Below are 23,160 nucleotides of genomic sequence, written 5' to 3' on the forward strand. Positions count from 1 at the left end.
CTCAAGGCTAGAGCTCTACCACTTGAGCCTCAGCACTACTTCTGGCTTTTTTCTATGTATGTGGTACCAAGGAATCGAACGTGGGTCTTCATGCATGCTAGGCAAGCTCTCTACCACTAAGCCAAACTGCAGGACCCATTTTGCGTTTTTTTTTACTTTTACAAAAATATTGTTCATTCATTAAAAACCAATCTGGAAATGTAGAAAATTAAAAAGAAATCCCTCTAATCTGAGAGATCATCACATAGAAATATAAAAAAAGTAAAAGAAGTATGAATAACAAACCTAACTACAATAGAGTACCTAGCCCTTTTGGTATCTTCAAAACTGTTTTTTTGTTTGTTTGTTTGTTTGTTTTGGTTTTTTTGCCTGTCCTGCGCTTAAGCTCAGGGCCTGAGCACTGTCCTTGGATTTTTCTCAGGGCTAGAGCTCTACCACTTGAGCCTTAGCACCACTTCCGGCTTTTTCTAAGTATGTGGTACCAAGGAATTGAACCCGGGTCTTTGTGCATGCTAGGCAAGCTCTTTACCACTAGGCCAAACTCCCGGCCCCCTGGTTTTTTTAATTCTAAGCTGCTATAAAAAATTATAATCTATAAACCAGACAGGGCTTCATAGCTCAGAGATTCTAGCACTGATGTATAATAATCCACAAGTCTGGACCTGGATCTTACATTTAACACCCCTAACATGAAGCACACATCTAAAAGCTCAACTGCCATTCATCTTGAGGCACTCAGGAACGTTTGTGCATTTGCTTTAATCATGGAATCAAACCATGTCTGGCAATGTCTGAACTCCCTCAGAGGAAAGCTTTGTGGCTTATAAAGGCATCCATGCAGATATTTACTTTGGCAGTGGTTTGTTGTTGTTGCTGTTGTTGTTTACTTCCTGATAAATTTAGGTTGTGGTACACTGGAGTTTATAGAAGAAAGGACAAGGAAAAACTTTTCAAGTTGTGTTTTCTAATTACAGGGTCAGTATCAAATAAACAGATTTTTTTATAACATATGGCACAAATTTAAGAAAATTTGTTAGGACAAAAATGTTGAGGTCTCTAGTTGGAGAAGAGAATTATAGAGTTTCAGCAGTCACTTCAAAGAATCCACAAGTTTACTTCCTGGGCCAGAAGTACACCCATGTTCAACAACCTGGTGCTAGTTTGTTCACTTCCATCATGAAGATGGAAGGTTCTCTAGGTCTGTATCTTTACTTTTTGAACAATAAAAATTCTTAACCTCAACTAGACATAGAACCTTTAAAAAGACTGGCATATTAAAAACATTTCCTGTGCTGTTGCAGTAAAAATTAGCTTGCTTTCTCCCATTACCAAGGAGCCTTCATTTACTAAAAATGATTTTGGAATTCTCAATCCTATTCAAGAAAGCCAAATAGGACAATGTATGCATTTCCCCTGGGATATAGGTTGAGCTCTGCCCTCCCTCAGGTAATGTACAAACATACACAATTTAGTATTGGGCCATTCCCTGTAAAATGCTTGAATTTTGTCTGCCATGCAAGATGGATATGACATGTAGCATACTACTCTGAGGGCAGGTGAAGTGCACTGGTCTTTGCACTGTTGCTTTGCTGATTTTGGCTCTGGGACTCACTGAGTAGTGCAGTAAGTGTAAAACTCTAGTCCTGTGTTTGGAAGGGCCTGGAGAAGATGTGGATCTGGGTATTGTATACTTCCCATTGAGTATAGCCATAGATAGAATTGATAAAGTAGCTTGTTGAGGAGTTTGGAAAGTAAGTAATAGCAGAATAGTAAGAATGGGGACAGAAACCATGGTGAGAACTGCCATCCCACTGTTGGTGTGATCCCCTGCCTCCCTGCCTCTGAAAGATCCTGTCCAGGACTCCACATCACACAGCCCCGGAGCCCAGGAGCCAGCAGGGAGAATCCCTAGGCTATGGGCGGAGTTCAAAAAAGAAAACCCCTGCAATGCTGAGACACTGGGGAAATCTCTGCCTTTCCTCCTTTATTTCTCTTCTCATTTTTTCCTCACATCTCAGCACTCAATCTTCCCCACGCTGGTCACAGTGACAAAGGTATTCAGATGTCTAAAATTGCTAATAGTAGAAATCAGGGATGTTTCTTTCCTGTGCAACTGGCTATCATTGCTTACCTTTATCTTTCTATTGTATCTCTTTTTTATCACATGAAACAAACACCATTATGAGAAGGAGGTGACTGAGGGAAGGAACTAAACCTGTAGTTTTCCCACTGAAAGGCTAACGGAAAGCCAGCAAATAAGACCATATGTGATAGTAGATGCCTGTAATCCCAGCTCCACAGAAGAGAAGTGTGAGGATCATGGTCCAAGACCAGCCCTGGGTAAGAACTCAGACCCTAAATGAAAAATAACTAAAACCAAATAGGGCTAGGGATATGGCTCAAGTTGTAGAATACTTGACTAACACAAAGACCTGAATTCAAGTCCCAGTACCACCAAACAAGAATACAAAGCCAGAAAGTATTTGAGATGATCAAAGGTAGGGAGAAACCCAAAATCACAAGATAAAGCTGTTTAGTGATGAGGGTGGGGGCAGTTGTCTCTGGGTTGGAAATATATGTATGAAATCCCAAATATCATGATTTCAAAACTGAACTACATGGTAGATCCTGCCCAGTCCCCTACCAGTGAATGGTATGAACACACTAGGCCAGGCAGATAAAAGATCATGGAAAAGCAATGAAAAGAAAGCTAATAGTGTGGCCACGAATCTGCAAAGGGTGCTCAGATTTGTGGCCTAATCTCAGCTAAATTAATTGCCTACAAAAGCAAATGAATAACTTTGATCTTAAAGAACTGGAGGTGGGGGGCGAGGGCTGGATGGCAGTTCAACAAAATAAACTCAAAACAAGAAAAAGAAGGAACTAATGAAAGGTAGATATCAAATTGCAAACAGAAAAAAAAATGAAAAAAAAAACAACACTGAAGCCAAAAGTCAGGGCTTACAAAAAAAATCAATAAAACTGATGAATATCTATTGGAGAGCAACAAATCTGAAAACGATACAAATTGCTAACATGGAGGGAGAGTGGGAGGGAGGGAGGGAGAGAGAGAGAAAAGGGAGAGAGTGAGAAGACACTATCATTACAGATGCCAAAAACATTGAACAGATAAGAAAATACTACCATGAATTCTGCATACATTAGCTACCCACTAAGGCAAAATGATTAAACTCTTCATAAATACTGTACAACTATTTTACAAACCACCAATCCCAGCCAATGTAAGCTAGATAATTACTGATCAAATTCCTGGGAATTAAATCTATAGTTAAGACAGTACTGAAGGAGAAATCGTAAATCCCGCATGGTTTTACTGTCAAATTCTAACAAAGATTTCAAGAACAAATAATGTCCTGATAATTTCCAGCTATGCTGATGAAATATTTTGACATACCTACAATTAACAATCAGTATAATGGTGACAAAGAGAATGTTTCCCTGTAACATCGGAGGTGAGGCAAAAATGTCCATTCTCTCCTGTGTTCAGCCTCTTATAGGAATCCTAGCTGAGGAAAGATTGCAAAAGATAAATACAAGGTATTCACATAAGAAAGAGAATTACTCCAATTCACAGATATTTTACTGTGTAGGAAATCTGAATGGCACAACCAAACTAGAACCAAAAAGAAGAACACATACTTTATACACTCAATGAGAAATTCAAAATGGCTATTTTTAAAGTGTTTCACAAAAAAGAGGAATAGGTAGAGTCAGATCTAAGAAAGTATTTACAAATTGGCTTGTTGAAAACTACTAAATGATAGAGGAGGAGAAACATACAGTAAAATGGAGAAACATACAGCATTGATGACTTGGAGATTTTGATCTTCTAGTTTCCAGTCCTGCAGCTTGAACTCAGGACCTGGGCACTGTCCTTGAGCTTTCTCAAGGCTAGTGCTCTACCACTTGAGCCACAGCACCACTTCTGGATTTCTCTGTGTATGTGGTACCAAGAAATCAAACCCAGGGCTTCGTGCATGCTAGGCTACACTCCTGGCCAAAGTTGGAGGTTTTAATACAATGAAAATGTATATATTTTCCAATCTGGTCTACAGATTTAATGCAATTTCAGCTAAAATCTTAGTAGTATTTTTTCAGACAAAGTAGTTGATTCTAAGAATGTGCATAAAAGGATGAATCCAAATACCTATGACAAGCTTGAGAATGGAGAATAAATTTGTGGAAATAAACTTGCCTGATTGCAAAACATAAAGGCATCAAAATCATCAACACATAGAACACAATACAAAATAGTATAGAAACCCATAAGATACTTGTGTGTGTAAACATCCAATTAATTTTTATTTTTGAGAAATTGAAAAGCAACCCAATGGAATAAAAATAATCTTTTCAACAAACTACAGTACTAGAATAATAGACATCTATGTGCAACAGAAGTTGTATTTACATACTACCTGTCCATCAGTGTTAGAACAGCTCCCTCACAATCACAGCTAGAAAAGATCCAGATGGTCTGCAGTAGGTAGACGTAAAAACACAGGGGAATACCCATACAATTAATAAATATAGCTCAGCAATGAAAATCAACAAATGATTCATTCATGTAGCCGCATAGATAAATGTCAATGATGTTACGGTGAGTCAAAGAAAGCAGCTAAAATGGGCTGCAGATTGTGCGGTTTCTATGTGAATTCTGAATACTGGTTAGCAGAGTTTCAGCACTGAGAGAGAAATGATTATCAGTAGATTAGAAGGTAGAATTGTCAGGGTGATAAGCTGATCTGTTTCCTGGTTAAGGTGGTAGTCATAGGAATGGACTAGCAGAAAAGCCAGTATTATTGCATATGTGTTTTAAGTGCCAATTAAATAAAAGCCCATGTAACCAAAGCTTAGTAAAAGGTCATTTATATGGATGGAGAAACCAGAATCTCTTTTTTGATGCTCGACATATTGTTTCATAATTGGATTTTAGGCAACTCAATTAGGCCTATTCCTACTGCATTCATGTCACTAGGGCAGAATTTAGCTTTCTGGTCTCTATATCTTCAGTCTCCATTAGAGTACCTGGTATCTGAAGTAAGCACACAAGTGTTTGCTGGAAGATGGGTAGGGAGGGACTAAGTATAAATGGATCCTATTATTTCATTTTGATGAGGGAAAGACAAAGGAAATGGTACACCCAATAACAGGCAGCTATGAAGGAGACAAGAAGGGAAAAGTCTAGATAGGAATAACACCCTTCCTTTTTCTGCAGACCCCAGAAGACAGTCAGTGGGTAGATGAAATTAAAACACTTTCCTCTTCCTATAGACAGTGGGAAGTCAAGCTCCAAGTTCTGATCAAAGCAAAGCCCCTGACCACCTGGACTAGACCAGCACAGAGGAAGCCACCACCCCTTTCCTCTATAATGAAATGGGTAGTGACCCAGTCAGATGCCAAAGCAGCTAAGACCTGTCCAAAGTGTTCTAAAGATGGATTCCACAAGCCTACATCAGGATAGTGATTTCCAGGGCCACTTCTTGCTCTTATACCAGAAGTCTGCACTCTCCCTTTCCTCCTCCTCTTCCTTCCTGCCCAGGAAGCAAGCAGGTAAGATTTCATATGGAATAAGTTGACCTCCCCCCCCAAGACAGGATTCCTGATTGGCGACTCACACCAACTAAGAGGTTTTGCTCAAACTCCAAATTGGAAATGAAATGTTATTTCCATACTGATTTTAGACAGCTCGGTTATAAGCTCCATGCATGAAAAATACCACTACACATGCATCCAAAACAGTGTTTGATTCTACCCATAGCAAAATAAATATTTCTCAATAAATATACATCTTGAAGCCTGGCACCAGTGGCTCATGCCAGTAGCTACTCAGGAGGCTGACATCTGAGGATGATGGTTTGAAGTCAGCATGGGCAAAGTCCATGAGACACATTTCGAATAAACTACTCAGAAAAAGCTGGAAGTATCCCTGTGGCATAAGTGGCAGAGTGCTAGCTTTGAGCACAAAGAGGTTCAGGGACAATTCCCAAGCCCTGAGTTCAAGCACCAGGACCAGCAAAAGTGTGTGTGTGTGTGTGTGTGTGTGTGTGTGTGTGTGTGTGTGTGTGTGTGTGGTGTGTATCTCTTCCTTAAGAGAAGACTATAAGTAAGATTTAGATAACTAATCACTACATTGCAGTGAACATCATTTTATTTATATATGTATTCTGTTTATTTATTCTGTCAACTAACCAAATATTGCTTGATTTCACAACACTTTGTATTAAGACCTATGAGCAGGGCTAGAGACACAAAGATTCATAGGAACGTATTGTCAATGAGTATTCTAGATACCAAGGAAGAGTCCATATAATGAATACCAAATTGAACTTTAAGAACTACAATAGATTTATCAGTAATGAACTCCAGACAGAACATAATTAATTATGACTCCTAGAATCAAGAAAGAATTCTTTGCAGTGGTACTCACTCAAATGAGCCTCAACGAGTACATAGGAACCTGATAAATGAAAGGGACAAGACTATACAGTATTAAAAGCATGAATTCTGTAGCCAAATTACTTGAATTCGAATCTCAGTCTATGACTTATTAGCTTTGGAATACGGGGGAACTTATTCAACATTTCTGAAATCAGAGTCTTCACATGCACACCATAGATCATATGACCTCATCATGTGGCAGAGAGAGGAAATTAGCTACCATATACATATCTAAAGCACATGTAACAGTATGTGAAAGGTTTAACGTTCATCCATGAAAAGGGAACTAGTTAAGTTGAGGGCATGGGTGGGGTTGGGAGAGATTGGGGAGAATGCTGACGGGAGACACTGAGAAAGTGGCAGTGTACTTAGAAACTGACACATGGAATTGAAAACCCTATGCACAATTAACTAAGGATAATTCTAGAAGCTAATAAATGTTAGATAAGTATATTCTACATAGCATGATTTCTCACATGTTGTTATGAGGACATAAGTAAATGGAACAATACTTACTATATATAACATCCCATAAGTCTACGGCACAATAAAACGAAACGTGTAAAACTGCAAATTATTAAAGGCCTGAAATCTGAAGCCAAGTTGCCTGAGTTTATATCCCAGTCTATGACCTATTACAAGCATACAGAGCCATAGGAGAGAAAGACCATGGGAAAAAATAGCACTAAAATCTCCCCCAAATAACATCCTAAATAAATAAATAAATGAAAATAAAATTGTTTGCCCTTATCAGGAAAAATATAATATCCAGGTGTACCTGTAGCATAAAACTCCTATGCATTCAAATACATTTTTCTAACTAGATAACAATCTGTGAATTCTCAGCCCATTAATATGCCAGTACATGCACACAAAATGTAAGAGTTACTCCATAAATCACACACTTGAAAGCACTCCCTCCAACTCACCCCTGAGTTACAAGTACTCGCATGGTCTCTCTCTTCATATGGTCAACCTTCTCCCACAAACCAGTGCATAACCTAGAATATTATATCAGCCCATGCACCCGTGGGCCTGAAAGTGTCTCATCAACACGTAACGCTGCCAACTCTTAAGAGGATGGAGCCATTGAGAGCATCAAAAACTCCACAACTTCCTTTCAGATCAGAAAGGGGGACACGAGTGCCCTTGTAGTGAGTTGGCGTCTCTGTGTGAGCAGCAGGCCTGTGGAGAGGAAGCATCCCTGAGGAGAAGAGGAGGTTGGACACCAAATGTAAAAAGAGAATGGTACTGTACTCACATGGTGAAGGACCCGGGTGGGGCGGACACGCGCCGCAGGTCGGCAGCTTGCACCTGGTGGATGCTAGAGGCAGCAGGGAATGAGCAGCGGAGACAGCAGGACAGCGTGGACAGACAAGGACCAAGCCGGGGAGAGAAAAGAGACACACAAAGTTTAAACAGAAATTAAATGAGCGTATCACTAACAGTGACTGAAAAGAAATGGAAGGGGGGTGGAAATCAAGCCAGCCACAGAAATAATCCAAAAAAGCCAGTGACAACAACAAAGCCAACAGGACACACGGAAGGGATTGGGTCCAGGCAAGCCACAGACCACAGGGCGGGACCAGTGCTGGAAGACGGGCTGCAGAAAGCACCTGCTAGACCCTGCTTGATGCAATCTTTTCACCTAGCTTCCATGACTCCTAGATTCTACAGAAAGGCTGGCACCCCAAGGCAAGACATCATCAAAAGAGGCACGCAACAAAACTTCCTTCAGCTCAACAATCAAGGCTTTGGAAGAGATCCGGAGGTCTTGCCAAGAAAGCTGAACCTCATCCATGTGAAGAGAAATTTCCTCAGACGCTGAGTCCAAAATCAAAACCACCCATACCTCAACTCTCCAGTCGACTCTCCATCATTGTCCTCTCTGGTCTTATTTGAACAGTTTGCACCTGCAAGAGGTCTAACACTCAGATCTCTCTGCTAAATTAGAAATCTTATGTTGGGATAAAAACCAGCAACTTTTCCATTCAAGTGTTCATTGCTAGTGAATTGAAGGGTAACAGAAAGCTAAAGATCTCCCTTGTACTTTGATTTCTAGCAGAGGTTCCTTGCCATAGAGAACATAGCTAAATATGTCTGACTGCCATGTTCCTATGGGTACAAACCCAGAGAAATCTCCTCTATCAACTTTTAGGTAAAAGATGCCAGAGTTTCATATTCCCTTTAGATTCATATTTCATGATAAAGTAAGTTACACTCCTGGGCCTATTCAGAGCTTGTAAATACACAATGAAGTAATGGAACGTTTTAGTCTCTATTTTAATGAAAATGGGATTAGAAGCTAAGAATTTTTTTTTTCATAGTGAAGATTGAGTGATATTATGAAAGCTTAGTCCTGAACTATTTCTTATGGGAACTCTGGCTATCTCTGGGAGCCATATCTTAAAATAATTCAACATTTATCATCTAATAAAATATGATCCAAGCATAATATTGTTAGATTTGTGACATTTTCGATTTCTGTTACTTCAGTCACAGTTTCTGAGAAATGTGGCAGAGATAGTATTGGAAATTGGATCCATTTGTGAGTCACTGATTCACCATATAACTGTGTTCCAAGGATAGCAGGCCCTGGAAACCCACAGAGAAATACCCTAGGCTCTCCTGGAGCAGATAGGAGAGCCAAGTGGATGAGCAACCTACTATCTTGATAAACGGTGAGACAGTCACAATGGAGAGGGCTGTGGCAATACCAGGAAGGGCATCTAAGAACTAGAACTCGACAGAAGATGCTTAGAGGAAGTCATATTTCAGTGGAGTCTTGCGAAATGAGCAGGGTACACATATGAAAAGTGGAGGTGGAAGTCTCTGTAATTACAGCATTCAACAGCTAAACAAGCATGAAGACAAAGTGGACAGGTCACTGCTCAGCAATGGTGGTTTTTCCTGGAGTACAGGAAATGAAGATGAAGAAGGAAATGGTCTAAAAGGCCTGCAAAGCCTTTCTATCTCCTATCTTGGAAAAACAGATGGTGAGAGAGGCAGTAGCAGGAGAGAGAGGGACAGCAGGAAAATAAATTATGAGACTATTTTAGGAATTACTGCTAAAAAGAAGTTCATACCACATTTCACCATAAGCTAATTATTGTTTGACTGTACTGGTTCTGGTGCTTGAACTCAGGGCCCGGACTCTATCCCTTCACTTTTTTCGTTCAAGGCTGGTATTTTACCACTTGAGTCACAGCTCCACTTCTATATTTGTGTTGATTAACTGGGGTGAAGAGTCTCATAACCTTTCCTACCAGCCCCTGGCTTCAACAAGAGCTCTTTTACTAGCACAGTATAGAGGGTGTGAGAGTTCTAGATTTAAGAGATTAACTAAAAATGTGCTGAGAAAAATGTGCTAGCTAGTCTGCTGGATGTGCAGAAGTGGAGGAGGGAGAGATGACTCCAGGGTCCAGGGAATGGTCAATGAGAGGATGGACACTCCATCCATATAGACGTGGAGGGAATAGACTCATGTTGGTGATGAGGAGGAAAGGCAAATGGAAGAGTTAATGGCATGGGGCCCGGACTTTGGCCTAGTGGTTAAAGTACTTGCCTAGCATGCATGAAGACCTGGGTTCGATTCCTTGGTACCACATACATAGAAAAAAGCCTGAAGGCTCAAGTGGTAGAGCTCTAGCCTTGAGAAAGTCCAAGGACAGTGCTCAGGCCCTGAGCTCAAGCCCAGGACTGGCAAAAAAAAAAAAGAGTTAATGGCAGATTGAGAAGTGTGAGATAACAAGGTAACGATATCAACCACGGTAAGCCTCACACTGAAATGAGTTCCATGCAAAGGACCCTAATAGGAATTGAACAGCTACCCTCACCTTAGTGCGAACACAGATGTAGGCACAGACACGGACACACACACACACACACACACACACACACACACACACACACACACACACAATCTTCCAGGTAAAACTCTAAAGACATTTTAAAGCTTGGTTCCCCTCTAGGAAGAAAGAAGATAAGAAGATGAAAGAGTGTTAGTTTTAAAATAAAAGACAAGGATGGGAATAAAGGAGGGAAAGCATTAAGAAAGGAAAGTGGGAAATGAAATGTTATCTTTTAAAGTATCTCTTTCTTTCTTAGAACAGTCAACTTTACTTGATGGCCGAAACAGAGAAGAGCTACGAGTACCAGCAAGTTGAAGAAGACATTTTAGAGGCAAAATGATCTTCCACTTTTAAGGTGACTCAGAAATGTCATGAAGGAGGTTAGATTTCAAAACAAGGGATTTTTTTAGGGAAATACCAACACTCCAACCAACTTCAGAGTGTGAATAAGATCACAGTGAATGAAACTGAGATTTCCCTGACAAGTCTTATTAGATTCTTGTCTTCATTTAGAAAATATGCTCTTTGACTGATCTTCTCCAAATACACTGATTTCTTGTTGTACCATTTGTTTGTTTGTTTGTTGTACCGTTATGTTGACTGAGCTCAGGGGGTAGCATATACCAGCTAAGCATGCTAAGACTAGAGCTGCACCACCAGCTCTTTTGTTTGTATTCTGGTTTTGAGACTGGTTTCTCAAGGCTAGACTCAAAATCTTCTTATCGCTGCCTTCTTCATAGCTGGGATTATAGACATCTGCCACCATGCCCAGCTTTCCATGTAATGTTGAACAATAGTTTTTTGTGTGCATTAATAAAATATGAATTGGTTTTGAAGATTTGTGAACTAATTTTTGACAAGGGAAATGTATCCTACTTTTCACAGTTGCACTAGTCTCTCACAGGGCTTGAGGTTGCTATGTTGGGGACACAACTGTCCCCTTTGGGAAGTTTTGAGCTGAGAAACTTCCTAGAACACATTCACAGCCAAGTACAAGGAATTGCATTAGGAAGTGGTGCTGTGGCTTAAGAGGTAGGCTAGTCTCCGCAAATGATTGGATCAAGACGATGTTGTACTTATACACAATAGAATTCTATGAAGCCATCAGAAAGTATGACATCACTTCATTTGTAAGAAAATGGAAAGACTTGGAAAAAATTATATTAACTAAAGTAAGCCAGACCCAAAGGAACATAGGCTCAGTGGTTTCCTTCATTTGTAATAATTAGTACACATTTAGGACTCTCCTAGCAGAGGAGACTCCTAGTGCAAAACCTAGGTACATAAGGTCATATAAGATGAGACTAAATGAAAGGATCTCTAGGATATGGAAACAAGAGCTTTATCTTGTGTGATTATTGTTCTTAATGTATTATGCTATTTCTCTTCTCTTTTGTTTCCATTTGGTTAATCTCATAGTTACTGTATCTGATTTTGTTACCTGGTATATTGTATATATGCTTATTTGTTTATTTGAAATAGGAAAGGGAAGGGAGGAAAACAAGATGATTGGGAGGGGTTGGGAGGAGGGAAATGGGGACAAGGCGGGGAAGGGGTATCAATATGTGAGAAGTAATGCACCTACTATCTGGCAAATGTAACTGTAACCCCTCTATACATCACCCAGACAATAAAAAATAAAATGAAAATTAAAAAAGAGGTAGGGCAGTAGTCTTGAGCTGAATTGCTCAGGGACAATACCAGGCCCATAGTTCAAGTCCCATGACCAACCAAAAAAAAAAAAAAGGAAACGAAAAGAGAAATTATATTATATATCTAAGGTGCCATGAGAATAGCAACCAGAAAGACCCTATTAAAATTTATTTTAGAGTGGCTCAAGTAAATTCTCAACAATGTAGTTACTATAAATGCTTACTGAACACAAGCTGTTGAAAACAAAAATACTATAAAATACTGTCATGTCTAAGAATGGCATGAGACCAGGGGCTCTTGGCTTATAGATCACAAAACCTGGGGCTTCATTATGTGTTCCTAGTAGACTATCTACAAATGACCCCACCCCATAGACTACAGTACAACTCAAGAAGTAGCTCTTCATTTATTAGTTCATTGACTGCTGTCACACCAATGGTTCATGACTAACATTTCTTGAGGAATCTGTTGAACCAATCCCACAGCTGACGAAATCCACCTTGGTAAAACACAAACCCTGCCACTGCTTGTTCAACCTAGAAAAAGAAAGAGGTAGCACAGATGGAAAGCATCAGCGATGATCCAGGCGTTTCGCTAGCTGCAAAACATGAATAGAGCTAGAACTATATGACGCAGCAATAGTTCTGGAAACCAACAGGGCATCCAGACTCAGGAAGAGAAGGAAAAGAAGGGCCTCTCACCCCAGCCTCAGATGTAGAAGCAGAGGCCAAAACTAAAACACATGGAGAGTACTATCTGACATGGTTCCTTCGCATCTGCCACCACAGAGAGGTGACAGAAGCTATGGCACCTGCATCACTGATTATTCTTGGAACTTCTGCAGATGGAGGAAGTCAGCCATTCAGTACAATCGGTGGCATCACTGAGTACAGACAGGAGGAGCACCTTTGAGAGTCCTTCACTGAGACAGAGAATAACCCAAGGCAATGGCTTTAGGTTTAGGGACACGACCCAGAAACTCCTCAAAAAGATGACTCAGATTCCATTCTTTTCTCTAGCCATGTCTCCAAGCTCAGAGAGACAATCAAATCTCCCAAATGGAGAGATAGCAAATAAATACATATTTGAAGTTCTTTTTTCAGTGCCTTACCTCAAATCAGTTTATGAAAATACCGAAAGAAAGAAAGAAAGAAAGAAAGAAAGAAAGAGAGAGAGAGAGAGAGAAAGAAAGAAAGAAAGAAAGAAAGAAAGAAAGAAAGAAAGAAAGAAAGAAAGAAAGGAAGAAAGAAAGAAAGAAAGAAAGAAAGAAAGAAAAAGAGTCCTGGAAAGATGCCCAGTATTTAGTAGAAGAATGGATCCAAATGACAGGAAGGCAAAATGGATTTGAAGCACTTGAGGACAAAGGATTCCAAAAGAGAAGGACTTGGAAAGGGGCTATGAGTAAAAGACAACATGCAAACAGGCATGAGCCACAGACCAGTTCAGCCAACCTCCTACTGCAGAATCTCCATTTCTCCAATAGACACTCAGGAAAGGTCTACAGCGAAAGAATACTTCCTCTGGACACAGCATACCTTCCTAGAAGCCCTCTTGATATTTCTCAAGTCTCCATACAGATGTATACACCCAGGTGGTTAGTTAAAAAAAGCCTCATTGATCTCACATCCAACAAACATCTCTGAAAAGAAGGGCAAGCAACTCTACACCACATGTAAAGAAACAAATGCATGGTGGAGGAAGTTCCCATGAGAGAGACCAAAAAAATAACTGACCTTCCTTGGCTTTTTCTCCCCTGCCTTGCACAGTGAGGTCCCCAGATCATGCGCATGCTCTGAAATCTGCTCCCCCAGGCCTTTGTGTGAACCCAGTAGGCAAGGCTCGGACTCACTCATTGAGTAAGGGCATAGACGTTCTCCTCTTGCTCTTTTGCACCATGTTCGCCTGATTCCTTAAGGAGATCCGAATCATAGCTGGCGCCAGCCTACAGGGCTCCCCGTCCACCTGCATGGGAATGGACTTGTACGTCAACAGCATCACTTCTCGACACTGATGAAGCCTTTCTCCGTGGCCCCCGACTTGCAAGGCGGCCTGTCGAAACAAGTTGGAGGGGACCCAGGAGTTAGTCCCTGTTGTTGAAGGAAGCTAGAAACCAAAGAGCCTTTGTAACCACCCCAAATCTATAGTATCTCTATCTTAGGAATCCCAAACCAATCGTTAGATATTCAAAGCTTTTGACAAGCGTTAGCATAAGTTCCCATTGATATATGTTAAGTTGAATTCACATGTAGTAGTTAAAGACAAAGGTTTTCCTCTGTGTTATCTACTCTCCTGAAATAGTCAACACAACAAAAAGAACAGGAGGAATATAAAGCACATAGTTTACCTACTTATAAATTGGATATATCAATTCTTATATCTACAGGCCTCCCTTGGCTATTTTCCAAGCCTGATGGGCTTTTCCTTTTCACCTAACACTACTATAGCTATTTCTAGCATGCATAAGAAAAGTGAGTACAAAATTATGTCAGTTAAAATAATTCTGAAAAGTAAAGTCATTTTGAAGATCAAGTCAAATATTGTAAGAGCTAGATTCGATTTACCTCTTGTACCTACAACAGGGATACTGAAATCAATATTAAAACTCTGCTTTTAAGATCAACAAATTTGCATAAGAGTAACAAAAGCCAGAAGTCAATGACATACAAAATAATTAAGAGGAGAGTGGGGTCAGTCTCACTCCTGTAGTCTGAAGGCTAAGATCCAGGGGCTAGAAGTTTTAGATCAGACCATGCAGAAAAGTCCATGAGAATCCAGCAAAAGGCTGGGCTGGATATATGTTTCAAATGGTAAAGCATTATGTAAACACTGAATTGAAACCCCATCATTCATAAACAACAGAGATAATCAGCACTACTAAAATCTATTTTAAAGATTAACAAAATCCTTAGAAGATTCAACAACAACAAAAATAATATGTTTCATGAGTGATATCTAATTATAGCGTAGAGAGTTGGGGAAATAACAAAAAGTTCAGAAAGATAGTATAGAGGACAATCAACATAACAGAATTTTCTGAAAAAAAAACTTGTATATTTTGGAGTAACATATATAAAATCGAATGTACAAAACTATTTTAAAAGTTGAAAGTCATCAAAATTTATTCCTTTCACTAAATCCACACTCCCTGACAATATCAAGCAGGCAAAATGTTCAAGTTAGCCTTCATTAACTTTTAACAAAAGACAGTGTCTAGTTTATACAAGTTTCTTTAGAAAATATGATTCTATTATTTCTGAAATAACAAGACCAGATAAGCGCAAACCAAGAAAAGAAAAGCTCAGCCTAAACAACATTTACAATCCCCTATATAAAATCCTTTTGTTTTCTTGTTTTTCCTTTTTGATAATGGTGGGTTAGAAACTAAGGGCCTCATGCTTATTATTAGGCAGGCACTCTACCACTAAGCCACTCTTCCAGCGTTTTTTTGTGTGTTGGAACAAGATTGTATTTAAACTTCCTACCAGTGCTAAAAGGACAGTTGGGCCACCTACAACTTTTTCCACTGACATTGAGTCTCAAAGATTTTTATACCATGGAGGTCCCAGACCCACAATCCTCCCGACCACAATATCTCAAATCGCTGGAATAACAGTTTTGTATCAATATACCTTGGTACCAATTGAGATCTCTTGAATTGTTGTTTTTTTTCTTCCCCACTCAGGCTGACCTCAAACTGTGATCCCATTTGCACAGACCCAAATGGAATATCCAACATCAAAAGGAACTAAAACCTTCTAAATAGTTTGCTAAAATAAATAGTCTTTCTTCATAAACTGGTGATCATACTTTGTCACAGCATAGAACACTCTTTTTTTTCCCCAGCATGTATCCAGCCATGACCAGTTCTACTGTGTGCTGTCATTTCCCACTGGCAGGGGAGAGGGCCCTTCCCAGACACCTTCTGTCTCCATATTCCAGCTCACACATGCAGACCCAGCAGCGGCTACACTTCTTGTGGGGAGATTCTCTTCTCCAGAACTCTAGCTCCTTCCTCACAACCCTGAGAGCCAGCTGATCAACGAGCATCTGAGGGTGGTCAAGTCGAAGTCTCCAGCTCTGTCTTGTAGCTTGGACTGCTTTCTCTTTCTAGCACTAGAAGTAACAGGGAATTTCTGCAGTTGATGATGATGAGCTCTGAATCTAATGGCAGTTCTATTTCTAGTCTTCTAACATCCTATAACAAACTTCCTGGATTAAAGACCCTCCATAAAATGACTTCATGCAGCATTTTTTCTTTCTGGTGTACTATGCTAGTTACCGAGAGGAGAAATATTACATGAATAATTGGTATTGGCACATGATCGGCTAATTCATACTTGACTTCACGAGTTTTTGTGAGCTCTTTTATTGTCATGAAGCTATGTCCTTAAGACTTACTGGTTTTCTTTTCCCATTTTATCGAAATTAAGATCTAGACATGGACATAATTAAACTTCCACTATGATAAATATGCAGGTGCTCTAATAACTATGGGTACAACTACTCAATCATTGCCCATATGAGTCAATATTTGTAGCAAAAATAGTTCCACAGATTCAGTTTCTTTACACATAAAGTGATTTTCATATGTGGCTGTGATCTCTTTTATATTCCGATTCTAGGTTGTACCTATAATCCTACAACTTCTGGCTCTGAAACACAACTTCATCCCATGTAGATCACCTTTCTGAACTATAGCAGTCACGGTAACAATATCCAGACATGGTGTACAGTCAAGTGGAAGGGATAAAAGAGGAAGGGATAGGGTAGGGAGCAGATAAATGGAGAGAAGAAGAGCGAGAGAATACAGTTATGAAATGCAATGTACATATGTGAAAATGGAGCCACGTGGCTTGAGTTAGGAAAGATGGGGGGAGAGGAGGAAAGGGGTGCTATCCATCAAGATACGTTACTCATAAACTGACTTTTGAACTGAAAACTCTTTTACAACTACTTAATGATCATAATAAAATAGTAGCAAATAATAGCACTAAAATGAAAAAAGAAGGACCTTCTAAACATTGTACAGATAAATCTGAACAACTATTGAATAATCTCACATGTGCTTTTTAACATTATCAAGAACTGAACATGTACAGAAACAGAAACAGCTCTTCTCACTGAGATTACCTGTATGTATGCATCTTTGCCATCTTTGTTCAATAGAGATCTCTAGCTCCTATCAATGTGACAAATTCATTACAACTCAAGAGGAATAGGAGAAAAAAAGAGGGCAGATTCGATTTCATAGTAAGTGGTTCACCATTAGCCTAGGATTTAATGGAGAAAGGCAGGGGAGATCTCTGCTTTAAAGCTATTTAAATAATCATTCCTCTACAGTATCTTCACAGTTAGAATAGTAGAGAATTAATAATGTATCCTAGAGTAATGGGCTAAGAACTGTAAATCTGAGGAGAAACATAACCTATTAGTTATGAAAGCTAGCCTAGGAGCAATTTTATCCCTTATAGTAGGCATTTTTTATCTTGTCAAAGAAGTGGAGAACTGAAGAATATGTAATGCTAGAACAGCACATATGGGCTAACCATAAAATATAACCTACATTGCACTCTAATTCATCTAATCAGCTCATAAGCAATGGGACTAGACATGAAAGAAGATATGATCAATAATGAGGGGAAATGAAATGATCACAGGATGGACTTAAGAGCAAATTGGACATAGCAGAAAACACAGGTCATGGAGGATGAAAGCAGATCGAAAGAAATTACCATGTCAAAAAAAGAGAAAGAAATATTTTATTTTATTCCATGGCCTATGAGACAATGGTAAGTGATCACTGAAATGCTTTAAATAGATGTAATTGAATACACGGGAATGCAGTTGATAAAAGAGTAGACAAGACATGGACAAAAATATCCCAAATTTGGGCCCGAAGTGTAGCCTAGTGGTAGAGTGCACTCACCTAGCATGCATGAAGCCCTGGGTTCAATTCCTCGGTACTACATACACAGAAAAAGAGAGAAGTGGTGCTGTGACTCAAGTGACAGAGCACTAGCCTTGAGCAAAAAGTGTCCAAGGACAGTGCCCAGGTCCTGAGTTCAAGCCCAGGGACTGGCAAAAAAAATCCCAAATTTGTTCAAAAGAAAATTAATGTTCAAATTCAATATCAATTAATCTAAAGCAGGCTAAATACAAAGAAACCAAACAGATGCTCCCATTCTAATTCTCAGAATGCATAAAAATTATACAAAGCAAAAGCACATTTTTAAGGAGTGAATAAAATAAGGTATGGAAATAGGAAAGTCAACCAGGATAATTGAAGGCACCCAAGGCAATCACAGAGCCCCTTGACTAGGAAACTGAGAGGCAACAGGGTCAAAGAGAAGATGATGATGTGACAAGACACAGGTTAGAGTGTCACAGAATATCGCCAGTCTGTGGAAGCTGGAAAAGACAAGGAAACAGACTTCCCCATAGAATCTGGAGAAGGATCCGAATTTGGTCTGTTCACTTCAGATTTCTGTGCTCACAGATGAAAAACAACACATATGTGTTGTTCTTGGCCAGTCTCTGCCATTCTTTCACAGAAGACTTGGGAACGTACGATAACCATAAAAGCATTAACGGTAAAGTTTAAAAAAAAAAAACGGTTTCAAAAGCAGAGAAGGAAAAGGCGCAATATATCCAGGAGAATACTGATGCAAAATAATACTTGATTTTCTTCACAAATTACGGAGGCTAGAAGACAATGAAATAGCGTCAAATTGCTGAGCAAAGAACTAACTCATCAACTCAGAATTTTGTTATCTCTGAAAATGGCATTCAAGAACTCTGTGTGAAAGAAATTTTTTTCTGCAGAATAAAACTGAAACTAATTTGTTGCAAGTAGACCTTTGTTATAAGAAATACCATAAGGCAATCCTACAAAACCAAGCAAAGTGATACCACACAGAAACTTGATCTGACAGAAGGAACAAAGAATTCTGGAAATGGTGAATGCAAAGACAATGACTATAGATTTTTCTCTCATATTTTAATTTCTTTAAAAGAAAACAAGATAAACCAAAAAATCAATCAAAACAATAACATGCTATTTTAGAGGTTACATATTGCATGTAAAAGTAAGACACATGGAAATGAAGAACACAAATTAAGAAAGTAAAACAGAATTAAGACAAAACATGGCTAGTGAATAACCTATCTCAGAAATGGAAGGGGGGCTGTTTGTAGACAGTGAAAGAATAACGAAATGTTATATTTCCTTCCAAACTTAAGAGAATAAAAACCCAACAATAAATTAAAAATCTGAAAAAAAATCTGTATCTATTGTCACAAAGAAAATTGAAAGTCAAATGATTTGTTAGGAAGTCTTATGGAATATGTTAGAAAAAACAATACTAGTATTCTAAATTCTTTTTTATGGAAGTCCTGGAGTTTGAACTCAGGACATCACATTTGCTCTGTTGGTGGTTCTATCACCTTACATTTGCTGGTGATTTTTTTAAATAAAGGTCTCATGAATTGTTCTGCTCTAACCGGTCTTAAGCCAAAACCTTTTTGCTAGTAGCCTCAAAAGTAGCTAGGAGTCAATGCATAAAATGTTTCAGAAAATAGAACAGAATACAAATTATTGTCTCCATTTATGGGAGCAGCAGAGCAGCTTGCAAGTTCAACTATGATATTAACAGAAATTATTAACCAGTATTTTTCATAATTATAACTAAAATACTTAAGAAAATATTACTAAATAGAACATAGGAATTAAAAACACATCACAAGAAGTGCTCTTTTAAAAAATTTCAATGAGGTATACATTTGTGTGTGTGTGTGTGTGTGTGTGTGTGTGTGTGTGTGGACTTGAACTCAGGGCCTCAAGCTCTTACTTGCTTTTTTGTTTTTGTTTTTCTTTTTGCTCAAGGCTGGTGCTCTATCACTTGAGTTGTGCTTCCACTACTGTTTTGTTCTGCTGGTTAGTCAGAGCTACGAGTCCCTCAGATTGTCAGCCAGTGAGGTTCCCAAATGGATATTCTGAGATCTCAGCCTCTTGAGTAGCAGACATAAGCCACCAACGCTCAGCAGCATAAAACTTGTTAAGTGAATAAATTTTATGATGTAAGCAAAGTACAGCAAAAAAAAAAAACAACAGCAAAAAACTGTGTGTCGCTTGTGTAGATTTTAAAAAGAATTTGATTCAATACAACACTCATTTGTGTTCAAAAGTTCTTGAGGAACTAGGAGTAAAAATTCTTTAAGGAGAAGAAGTACATTTGTAAAACATATTATGCCAGATAAATATATCATATCTCTCAGACTCAATAATGATAATATGTTTATTCTTATCTTGGTTCAGATTCAGGGAGATTCTTGTTCAGCATCTTATTGAAAGCACTTGCCAGTTTAATAGGTAAGAAAGCTGGGTGCTGGTGGCTCATGCCTGTAATCCTAGCTACTCAGGAGGCTGAGAGATCTGAGGATTATGGTTCAAAGCCAGCCTGGGCAAAAATGTCTGAGAGATTCTTATCTCCATTAATCACAAAACATGTTGAAAGTGGCACTGTGGTTCAACTGGTAGAGCAGTAGCCTTGAGTAAAAAAAGAACTATAGGGAGAAAGGGAGGGAGAGGGGCAAGGAAGGAAGGAAGGAAGGAAGGAAGGAAGGAAGGAAGGAAGGAAGGAAGGAAGGAAGGAAGGAAGGAAGGAGAGAGAAAGAAAAATAATGACCACAAAAAAACTAGCAAAACTCTCTTTACCCATAAACAACATGACACTGTATGTAAGAAAACTTCAGAAATTTACAAAAAGCTACTATAACTAAAGTGAATTTAGGCAAGTCATAACACAAATACACATTGTTTCTAAATACCAGTAATAATTAAAACAGCATTAAATCATTTCATTCTTGAGAACCAATTTAACAAAAGATGTGGGAGAAAAGGGTGTGAAAAGAATATGGAAACTGTAATAAAGTAACAAATATGAATGAGAGAAATTAAACATGAATAATACCTAAATAAATGGAAAATATACCCTGCTCCTAGAATAAACTATTCAGTTTTGCTATTAATATCTGAATTCTCCCATAGTTTATTTGCATAGTCAGTACAGTCCCTATTCAAACTCTGAGAAATTTTGGTAGATATTGATAAACATTTTAAAGCTAATAGGAAAATGAAGAAGACCTTAGAAGAATAATAACACTCACAGAAGACAATGTGGAATGATTTATATTGTCAGACTGAAGACCTACTACGAAGTTAGAACAATCAGAACATTGTCTGTCAGACTGGCCATGAACTCAGAACAAGCCAAGGAAGAGCAGAGGCAGGTGATAACAGAAAAAAAAATTGCCACACTGGAGGAGTGACTCAAGAAGTAAAGTTTAACTAGATACATAAGGCCATATAGGGTGAGGCTAAATGGAAGGACCTCCAAGTTATGGAAACAGAAGCCATATAATGTGAGATTGTTCTTAATGTACTATGTTATTTCTCATTTCTTTTGTTGTCTCTTAGTTATTCTCATATTGTTATAGTATCTTACCTTGTTATCTGGCATACTGTATATATGTTTATTTGTTTATTTGAAGTAGGATAGGGAAGGGGGAACATAAGATGGGGGCAGGGGTAGAGAAATGGGGACTAAGACATGAGAAAAGTTATCAAGGTTTGTGAAGTAACACACCTTCCATCTGGTGAATATAATGTAACCCTTCTATTAATTACTATATATATATATATATGTAAAGTTTAAGCTATGGTCAAAAAAGCACAAGACAGAAAATTCAAGCCTGGTACACGTACACACACACACACACACACACACACACACACACATAATAATATATATATGCATATATATATTTATTTAAAGAAACATCATTTGGGGTCTTTAACTCCCATTTCTTACATAAGGAACAATGTTTCTCTTTTTCTATTTCTCTAGTTTTACACTGTAACACCAAGAATAAATCCTTGCTAAAATGTTTAAAGTGAATGGAAAACTGTCTTAAAACAATGCATAAAATTATACTGATACAGGGCCGGGAGTTTGGCCTAGTGGTAGAGTGCTTGCCTAGCGTGCAAGAAGACCTGGGTTCAATTCCTCGGTACCACATACATACAAAAAAAGCTGGAAGTGGTGCTGAGGCTCAAGTGGTAGAGCTCTAGCCTTGAGAACATCCAAGGACAGTGTTCAGGCCCTGAGCTCAAGCCCAGGACTGGCAAAAAAAAATTATTCTGATACGAATCACTTACATATAAAAGCCAGAACCAGAGAGTTTCAAGAAGAAAGGATAAATGGACATCTTCTCAAACATAGAATAATCAGAATTCCCAAGAATTACACAAAAATTTCCAAGACAAACTAAGCCTACTTTACAAGACAGATATTCATGAAAATGTCTAAAAAGTATGGCATCAAGAGAAAATTTAAGAACACATACATGAAAAAGCACACACTAACAATGCATTTGCAGTAAATGAGTCTTCAAAAAATATTAACTGTGGGCTGGAAATGTGGTTTAATGGTAGAGTGCTTGCCTAGCATGAATGAAGCCCTGGGTTTGATTTCTCAGTACCACATAAACAGAACAGGCCAGAAGCTCAAATGGTAGGATGCTAAATGTGAGTAAAAGAAGTTCAGAGACAGTGCCTAGGCCTTGAGTTCAAGACCCAGGACTAGCAAAAAAAAGAAAAGAAAAAAGTTAACTCTTCCAAGAATGTATCTTCTGTTTACTCGATGTATTAGCTTATGCGAATCCTAGCTTATTTATTTATTTATTTATTTACTTACTTACTTACTTACTTATTTATTTATTTATTTATTTTTGCCAGTCCTAGGCCTTAAACTCAGGGCCTGAAACTGTTCTTGTGCTTTCTCAAAGGTAGAACTCTACCACCTGAGCCACAGCGCCACTTCCAGCTTTTTTTTTTCTATGTATGTGGTTCCAAGAATCAAACCCAGGTGTTCATGCATGCTTCGTGCACTCTACCACTCCCAGCCCCAAACCTAAATTATTTTGAGACATTTAGATATGATAATAAAAATAGATTTATCATTTAGCAAGATATAATTATCTGTTCTAGGGATTTTAATAAGTTTATAAGACATATATAACTACTTTATGCATTCTTCTCTGTCTATTAATACATGCTTAACATCTGCATGCTGAAAATTTAAGTTAGTTTTCACTCAGGCATTCTGTAAATTACTTTGGGGTAAGTAAACAGTATAAA

The 23,160-nt window shown here is 38.6% G+C and overlaps 1 protein-coding gene across 3 annotated transcripts in view; it reads right to left on the minus strand.

Moving 5' to 3' along the window:
• Positions 1–23,160, minus strand: part of Dgki (diacylglycerol kinase iota) — a 402,899-nt gene that overhangs the window by 122,316 nt on the left and 257,423 nt on the right. For 2 of the 3 annotated variants that reach the window (XM_090333371.1, XM_090333370.1), the window contains 2 exons: positions 13,813–14,012; positions 7,721–7,783 (listed from right to left, as the gene is read on the minus strand). In XM_090333371.1, the coding sequence (XP_090189497.1) occupies positions 7,721–7,783; positions 13,813–14,012 (263 nt within the window). The remainder of the gene's footprint in view (positions 1–7,720; positions 7,784–13,812; positions 14,013–23,160) is intronic. The other variant, XM_090333372.1, reaches the window with a different exon arrangement.

The sequence above is a fragment of the Megascapheus bottae genome, chromosome 5, assembly GCF_031878675.1.
Source record: "Megascapheus bottae isolate mThoBot1 chromosome 5, mThoBot2.hap1, whole genome shotgun sequence".
NCBI lineage: Eukaryota > Metazoa > Chordata > Mammalia > Rodentia > Geomyidae > Megascapheus > Megascapheus bottae.